The sequence below is a fragment of the Chrysochloris asiatica genome, unplaced genomic scaffold (genome assembly GCF_000296735.1).
Source record: "Chrysochloris asiatica unplaced genomic scaffold, ChrAsi1.0 scaffold00354, whole genome shotgun sequence".
NCBI lineage: Eukaryota > Metazoa > Chordata > Mammalia > Afrosoricida > Chrysochloridae > Chrysochloris > Chrysochloris asiatica.
The window spans coordinates 2,031,898-2,040,725 of NW_006408872.1; the positions used below are offsets into that span (position 1 = coordinate 2,031,898).

Below are 8,828 nucleotides of genomic sequence, written 5' to 3' on the forward strand. Positions count from 1 at the left end.
ATTGCGAGTGACGTCACTCCGTACGACGCGAGGCTGGCTGTACGCGGGAGCAGCGGAGGCTGCCAGTGAGAACAGGCGGAGGAGGGTCGCTGGGTGGCGGATTGGGCGCAGTCTGAGGCTTCAGCGTTTGGGCCGACTCTCTCAGCTTGGGGCTTGGTGGGCCTGTAGCGGAGCTTGAACTTCTAGGTCTTTCTGTTCTCCGCAGCACCCGCCGGCACCATGTTCGGTTCCAGCCGAGGCGGCGTCCGCGGCGGACAGGACCAGTTTAACTGGGAGGACGTGAAAACCGACAAGCAAAGGGAGAATTACCTGGGTAATTCGCTGATGGCCCCGGTGGGCCGGTGGCAGAAAGGCCGAGACCTCACCTGGTACGCTAAGGACCGCGTGGGCCCCGTGGGGCTGAGCCGGGAGGAGGAGCTGGCTGCGGTGCGGCAGGCTGAGCAGGAGGCCCTCATGGCAGCCCTGTGAGTGTCCTCGCGAAGCTAGGGGCCGATGTGTCCCGAGGGCTGGGAGATCGGGGGTGAGTGGGGATGGAGGGTCGGCCCTTCCTGAAGCCTGCCTTGGCTCGTTGCAGAGGCTACAAGAATGTGAAGAAACAGCCTACAGGCCTAAGCAAGGAGGTAACCGCCGAGAAGCTCTGGGTGGGTGGTGTTGGACGGAGTCGGATCGGACCCGGCAGGGTGGCCTGGGTGGGGTGGGAGGCGGCTCTGGGGCCTGCCTGAGAAACTTGCCCTCCTTTCCTCACAGGATTTTGTGGAGGTTTGTAAGCGGGAAGGAGCTGACCCGGAAGACAAGGGTGTGGACAGACTCCTGGGGCTCGGGAGCTCCAGGTGCGGGGGCAGGAGTGGTGGTGAATTGTTTGGGACTCTGCTGGGGACGAGGTCTAACCAGGACTGGGGCTGGCAGATTAAGGACCTGATGTCACAGCTCCAGCTCCCCAAGCCCCAGAGAAGCTAGGGTGGGACTCCTCCGTGGGCACTGTTAGGGACAGGGCTGCACGGATTCCTGATTGGGTGTGGCGTGGTCCTCTTCCTGTGGACATAGTCTCCCCGTGTGTGTTCCTACAGTGGCTCCGCAGGCCGAGTGGTGCTGTCCAGAGAAGACAAGGAGGCTGCCAAGCTGGGGCTGTCGGTGTTCACAGTAATGACCCCTCCTCCAGAACATACAGGGAGCTCATGGTGGCAAGAGGCGGGAGGTGCCTGGGTTCCCCTTTGTTGTGAGCCTCAGGCAGGGTCCTTTCCTCTGTGGAGGATGCTTCCAGCCTCCTGACTCAGGGAACGCGGGTTGGATGGCCTGGAAACTTCTCAGGGTTGTCCAGGATCCCTCACCGAGGGTGACCTTGGCTTCCCTTGGCAGCATCACCGTGTGGAGAGCAGTGGGGCAGGGACCTCCCCAGCTTCCGCCAGAAAGAAGCTGCACTCTGAAGAGAAAGCAGAGCTGTGGTAAGGCCCTCAGGCGCTCACTTACTTTGGGCTGTTTTAAGATAGAATTTGCCTGCTTGGGGCCAGACCACTTAAGGCACACCCCAGGGTCTCTATGGCAGGGAAAGTTTGAGAATCACAGAATTGAAGTTTCTCTTTGCACACTGTTGTCTGGTGCTTTAGAGCCAGTTCTGACTCATAGCAACCCTTGTTAAGTGCTGGAGTTGGTTCTGATTCATAGCAACCCTTTACAGGGTTTTTAAGGTGCAGCTGCTGGGTTTGAACTGCTAACCTTGTGGTTCAAACAGAACTTATTATAGTCCAGTGCTTTATCCCACAGTGCCGCATCAAGACTCTCATAGTGGCCCTGTTGTTGAGTGATGTCGAGTTGGTTCTGACCCATAGCAATCTTGGATAGGGTTTTCAAGGAGCAGCTGGTGGGCTCGAACCGCTCACCCTGAGGTTCAAATGACTTTGCAGTCCAGCGCATTAGCACACAACGCTACACCAAGACTCCATAATGACCCTTGTTGTTATGTGCTCTGGAGTCAGTTCTGACTCATAGCAACCCTGTACAGGGTTTCCAAGGCTGTAAATCTTTATGGGAGCAGAAAGCTTTCTCCCGCAGAACAGCTGGTAGTTTTGAACTGCTGACCTTGAGATTAGCAGCCCGATTTATAAACACTACGGTACCAGAGTGCCTTAGAGTGGCCCTGATGGTGGTTACTGTGTGCCGTGGAGTTGGTTCCGACTCATAGCAACCCTGTACAGGGTTTCCAAGACTGTAAATAGTGGCCCTAGCTCCTAGGAAATTCTGAGCCAGATTGGCTGTCTGCTTGTGGAGAGTGAAGGATGCAAGGTAGGTCAGCTGAGAAGGCCCTGTTCTTGAGTGCTCGCTCCCCTCCAGCCCTGGCCCTCATGCCAAGGTGGCCACCTGACTCTGCTGGATTTAGAGGACCATTCTGGGACCATACCCAGGGCACTTATGACATGACCTCTGTGTCCAGGAACTACTCAATGGGCTCCCAAGATGATAAATTAAAAGGAAAACAAAAAAGGGTTTCTGGGCTCAGCTTCTGCTCTTTTCTGGGCAGACTCTGAGGCTAGATGGTGGTGAAAGGCCCTTTTCTGAGAGGCTGTATCAGGTGCTTGTGAGCCCTGTACTCGGGCAGCTCAGAGGATGGGGTGAGGATACCCAGTGGAATGCTCTGTGTATGTGTGTGTGTGGGTCACTGGCCATGGGGACTTGAGACTTTTTAAAAGTACCTTGCATAGGTGTTAGGCCCTTCTCCCTGTGGAGACTCGCATCTGGGGAACCCAATCTCACCCACAACTGTTTATTGACTGACTCCCTGCGTAGCAGACAGAACATAGCCTTGGAAGTAAGGGTTCGGGCTAAGGGGTTTTGTGCTCCCTCTTGCAGCTCTGAGAACCACAAGAAAAGCAAGAAAGAGAAGAAGAAAAAGAAGAAAAAGAAACACAAGAAGGAGAAAAAGAAAGAAAAGCACCACAAGAGGGAGGTGGCGGCTTCTTCCATGTGCTCATCTCCTGGGTAAGCCCAGTTGTTGGCAAAGATCTTGAGGGTGGGCCTGGGGAGGGCAGCATCCTGGCATGCCCATGGTGCATGGAGTAGCCTGTGGACCTGGTCGTCATACTGGCCCAGGTGGAGCCACTCACTAGCTATCGCCTCGTCGTCTCCCAGACATGGACACAGCCGACATGACTCTAGTTCCTCTGCAAGCGACCACTCCTCCCCCAGCTGCAAAAGGAGGAAGTGGGGACGTGGTGTATGCAGTGGGAAGAGCCCAGAGTCCCAGAGACGGCATGACACAGACTCTGATTCTTGAGCCACATGTACCTGCTACATTGACCACACCAGGGTCCTTCAGCTCTGAGCCCTGGGACTCAAGGCTTCAGCTCCCTCACTGCTCAGCTGTAATGACTGTGAGCACTGGACTCTCCACCACTACCACCACCACCACAGGGAAATGCCTCTCCTCTCTGTGGCTAAGGCTGGAACCAGCGCCTTGGAATGGCACAGCTCACATCAGCCAGGTGAGTGGAGGGCAGAAGAGGCTTACTTTGTGAAAGTTGTGCCAAGGCCTTGGGGACAGGGCCTAGTGAGTGAACCTGTCGAACCTGGGGAAGTCCCCAGCCCAGTGGGTTCTGAGAGGCTCAGGGATCTCACCCCCACCGTCTGACCTTGTTGTGGTGCCCCAGGCCTGTCTTAGATGCCCTGGCAGACCAGAATCCCTCCTCTGGCCCGCTTCCTTCCACAGCAGCTCCCAGGCCTCCCCTGAGTTTGCTGTAGCCAGTATGATTACTATTTTTCTTTACCTTGATTTGTTCTTTTTACTTAAAATAAATTTATTTTAAAAGCAAGTATGCCTTGCAGTCAATGTGGGTAGGTTGGCATCACAGAACTTTTCATGAATATGAAGGCTTAATTCATCCTATCAGTGGTCAAGGAACTCCATGCCTTTACTCCAAGGCCCTTGGAACAACTTGCTGAACAGTTCAGGTCCTTCCTCTCACAGAGTGCTCCACTCAACTGGGTGGAGTTCAGCTTTTTCATTAAAAGCTGAAAAAGCACCTACTATGTGTCAGGGTATTCCACAACACTTAATTGTGCTCATGAGGAATCTGTACATGGACCAAGAGGCAGTTGTTCAAACAAAATATGGGAACACTGAATGGTTTTAAATTAAGAAAGGTGTGTGAAGGGTGTATTCTTTCACCATTACTTATTCAACCCATATGCTGAGCAAATAATCTGAGAAGCTGGATTCTATGAAGAAAAATATAGCATCAGGATTGGAGGAGGAAGACTCATTAACAACCTGAGATATACAGATAATACAACCTTGTTGAAAGTGAAGACTTAAAATATTTACTGATGAAGATCAAAGAGCACAGCCTTCAGTATGGATTACATCTTAATGTAAAGAAAACAAAAATCCTCCCCACTGGGCCAATAAACAACATTCTTATCAATTGAGAAAAGATTGAAGTTGTCAAAGACTTCATTCTTCTTGGATCAACTATCAATACTCACGGAAACAGCAGTCAAGAAATCAAACGATGTATTGCATAAGGCAAATCTGCTGCACAAGACCTTTTTAAAATGTTGAAAAGCTAAGATGTCAGTTTGAGGACTAAGGTACGCCTGGCACAAGCCATGGTATTTTCAATAACCTCATGCATGCGAAAGCTGTACAGTGAATAAGGAAGACTATAGAAGAATTGATGGTTTTGAGTTATGGTTTTGGAGAATATTGAAAGTGGCATGGACTGCCTAAAGAACCAACAGATCTGTGTTGGAAGAAGTGCAGCCAGAGTGCTCCTTGGAGGCCAGGAGGGCCAAACTTCATCTCATACTTCGGACATATTGTCAGGAGGGACCAGTTTCTGGAGAAGGATATCTATCATCTTAGGTAAGGTGGAGGGTCAGAGAAAAAGAGGAAGACCCCAGCAAGATGGATTAACAAAGTGTCAGCATCAATGGGCTGAATCAAGCGTGGCAACAATTGAGGTTGGCCTAGAATCGGGCAGTGTTTCATTCTGTTGTACATAGGGTCGCAATGAGTCTGTACCAACTAGATGGCACCTAACAAAAACATGTATCAGGGACTGTACAGGGACCTGGAGATACTATGGTAACTGACTACTATGGAGAAAGGTGGTCCTTGAGGAGCAGCCCCAAGCAGGCAGGTGCTAGAAAAGATGTGGACCTGAGGGCTCACTGCTGCAGCACCCCTTCCTCCAAACCCTCCCCTCCAGACCATCCCTACCCCCATTAAAGTGTTGGTTCCCTCCACCTCTGTGGTTGGCTCATGACAGAGTACCAAACCCAACCTCTCCTAGCCTGGTAAGCAGTGGTGGGAGCTAGGACCCACAAGGGGAATATCCTCTTAAGCCCTGACAGACCCATAAGTCTCTGCCCTCAGCCCACCTCTGCTTTGGCCTACTATCTGCTCTGTTGGACCCAATTAGGTCCCATTCCCAGCTACGGGTTGGCAAAGGACAAGCAAGACCTAGGTCAGCTCTGCATCTGGGAGACCTATCGCCCAGGCTGCACTGTAACATCAGCAGGCCCTTCCTCCACATATCTACAAAAACTGATGTCAAGACATGTAATCCAGGTTAGATTAATTTTGTTTTTGCTTCCAATTTTAAAAGAAGTTAAACAATTTTGTGGACCAATAGATCTGTTTTGGAAGAAGTGCAACTAGAGTGCTCCTTGGAGGCCAAGATAGCTAGGCTTCGTCTCTCATACTTTGGATACAATGTCCGGAGAGAACAGTTGCTGGAGAAGGATGTCATGCTGGGTAAGGTGGAGGGTCAGAGAAAGAGAGGAAGACCCCCAACGAGATGAATCAGCCAGGTGACATCATTGATGGCGTCAAGTGTGGCGGCGGTAGTGAGGTTGGCCCAGGATCGGACGTTGTTTCGTTCTGCTGGGCATGGGGTCGCTATGAGTCGGTTCCGACTCGATGGCACCTGACAACAGAGTCCTGGTGTGGCATTGTGGTATAATGAACCCTAGATCGCCAGGTTGATGGTTCAAACTCACCAGGCCCTCCTAGGAAACCCCACATAGGGCCACTATGAGTTAGAACTGCCTCAGTGGCACTTAACAATAGCTCTGATAATAGGTGAGAGTCCAGGTGTGGTGCTGTAGGATAAGCACTGGACTGTTACCCACAAGGTCAGAGGTTTAAACTCAATAGCTGTTCCTGGGAAACCTTCTACAAGGTCACTACCAGTCAAAACAGACTCAAAGGCATTTATGACAGGGAGGTCCTGGAGTAGCGCTGTAGGTTAAGCACTGGACCCCAAGGTGATTTGAACCATAAAGTGGCAGTTCAAACCCACCAGCCACTCCTTGCAATCCCTATAATACAGGGTCGCTATGAGTCAGAACCCACTTGAAGGCACTTGATAGTTGAAGGGATGTGATGTGGTGCTGTAGGGTATGCATTGGACTACTAACCACAAGGTCAGCAGTTCAAATCCACCAGCTGCCCTTGAAACGCTGTGTGGTTACGATGAGTGGGAACTTACTCCACAGCCCAAACCATAATTGAGAGCTTGAGGTCTATCATTAAGTATCATTATCAGAGGGACTTGGGTAGGGGTGTGGACAGGAATGGACCACCATATTCCCTGATCTCAAATTGGTTCATCAAGCTGCATGACAATGCTGGGTGGGTCTTCACCCACCCACTTTCTGCATGCCCACCTCAGGAAGGTAACAGGGTCTCCTGCAGTGCTAAAAGCATATCTGGAGTTGAGCCAGCACCATGGATGCTACACAGCCTGGAATATAGGCTAGGAAAGCAATGCATGTCCATGGTGGGCTCTGGACCCTATGGCAGTTACCAAAGGAACCCAGGTAAAATGGGGCTGGGAGCACGTATTCTCATAGCACCAACTGCAGCAAGATTTCCTAGGGACGCCAGTACCCCTTGATCTGGCTTGCCTCCCTTCCAGATAAGTTACATAGGACACCCCTTAAGCCCTTCCTCAATCTATCGTTGGTCAGTATGGGTGATGAGGCTGGTGGCTGAAGCAATGGATGCTCCAGCAGGAGTGGACAGCAGCCACCAGGATCTCTATGAGGCCTCTTGTCTGTCCAAGACAGGAGGAGTGCAACTATAGGTTATGCTGGCAAGACCTCTGACCTGTGATTCATAGCAGTCACAGGCTAATTAATGCTCCTGGGTCTTGGAGGAGGAATGAGCCACACCACCAGAGGCAACACCCAGAGATGGGCTGTCTTTCATCCAGAGAAAAGGCACACAATTGTCTGTGGCAACCAACACTCTAGGAAGATCAGGGGGTTCAGGGCCTGGGGCCCGCTGTGGTAGGGTGGAGTATGTAGATAAAGAGCAAGGGGAAGGTGCAGGCCTGTAGTCTGTATTTGTATCATGAAAAAGGTTTTTATGTTTTGTTCACCTTCTGGGAGCAGTGTGTCAGGGACTGAGCAGCTGGCGTGTAGCAGCACTGAAAAGCTCATGAAATAGTTAAGAGATTTTATTCTAATAGCTATAATTACAGTGCTTGTTTGTCGAAATGAAAACTGAAAACGTATACAAAACAGTTGATTACTAATTGTGTATTGAAAGCAATAAGAGGTTCCACGACACCAAATAAACCAGTTCTGAGGGTTCCCCCCCCAAAGATAAAATTTAACAGCTCCAGCTTCTTCAGTGTTTATCAAAATACAAAAGAAAAAAAGTGTAGAGGTCGTCTTTTCTCGCTGGCAAATCTGACCCTTGCAGGATGAGGGAGTGAAAGCTACTTCACACATGTACAGACAGGGGTGCTCCAACGGGCTGTGCGCTCTAGGTGGAATGCTCCCAGCTAGCATGCGCTCCTGTGAGAGAGGCCCTACGTCCTGGGAGCCTGCTGCTCTGGCTAAGGTGTCTTGAATAAGCGCTGGGAGTAACTGGGGCTCTCTGCTCTGGTAAGTGGTCACACAAAAGCACCACACACCTGACCAAAATAAAAGGTTGGTGGTTCCTTGCTTTCTTCTGAGAGCCAAAAGGTTGCTACCAGCTGCACAGGTTCTCACTATGGGTCCTTTGAGTGGCCAACACCAGTGGCTCAGCCTGATGGAATCTAAGAGTCCAAGGGCGCACAGTGCTCAGATGGTAGCCTGCGCTAAGCACAGCCTCAAAGCTTGTTTCCTTGGTAACCGTGTGAGCACAAGTACAAGCACAAACTCTATGAAATACAGGATGATCCAAAGACAAAGCGTAATTACAGGGATCTCTATTGTGACCATGCAAAATTGATCGTGGGTTTGTTTTTGTCACCTTCTCTCACGTTCCCAAAGGGAAACACAAGACTATCGATGGACGAGTACTCAGGTTGTTACTGTAAAACCTACACTAGGCATATTTCTCCCTTCTGTGTGTTCAAGTGTTCTCCTTTTATTTTTAGCTACTTAAAAAAATGCACTGAGCTCAGGTTAAAAACCAACCACCTGAATGGATCTCAACACAGATCTCAGGCCAAGAGGAGGGCACTTGGCTCTTCTAACAGAGTAACTCCTGGGAGCCCAGGGCCAGTGTGTGGAAATCCCTTCTCAGTATTAAACAGTGAGTTGATTTTTCTTCTTTTTTTTTTTTACAATAAAAAAGCTGAGTAATATTGCATAGGAGTACCAGAAACTGCCTCATTGGAAACAAAAACTATTTACATTAAATAAAAAACCTGTTTGCAGGCTGCGTCTGCCACATTTACAGCATGGTGCATACACACTGTGACCAAACCCATGGAGACAGCTTCTGGCACTCGACACCACAGAGCCGCACAGTTTGCCACATGAGAGTAAAGCAGAGGGCGGAGAGAGGAAGGAGGAGGGAGAGGAGGCAAAGAGGGAGGAGGACAGGTCTCGGC

At 50.5% G+C, this 8,828-nt stretch overlaps 1 protein-coding gene across 1 annotated transcript; it reads left to right on the forward strand.

The window, feature by feature from the left end:
• The first annotated feature begins 219 nt into the window (after positions 1-219).
• LOC102836305 (chromosome unknown open reading frame, human C1orf35) lies at positions 220-3,268 on the forward strand. The gene is made up of 7 exons (XM_006876132.1): positions 220-464; positions 575-620; positions 748-830; positions 1,068-1,140; positions 1,357-1,442; positions 2,845-2,973; positions 3,085-3,268. The coding sequence occupies exons 1-7, from the start codon at positions 220-222 to the stop codon at positions 3,266-3,268; spliced, it is 846 nt and encodes a 281-aa protein (XP_006876194.1).
• The last annotated feature ends 5,560 nt before the right edge of the window (positions 3,269-8,828 follow it).

Coding starts and splice junctions, on each gene's coding strand:
- LOC102836305 (XM_006876132.1), top strand. CDS start 220: ATGTTCGGTTCCAGCCGAGGCGGCGTCCGCGGCGGACAGGACCAGTTT. Junction 465..574: donor GAGGCCCTCATGGCAGCCCT/GTGAGTGTCCTC, acceptor GGCTCGTTGCAG/AGGCTACAAGAATGTGAAGA. Junction 1,443..2,844: donor GAAGAGAAAGCAGAGCTGTG/GTAAGGCCCTCA, acceptor TCCCTCTTGCAG/CTCTGAGAACCACAAGAAAA.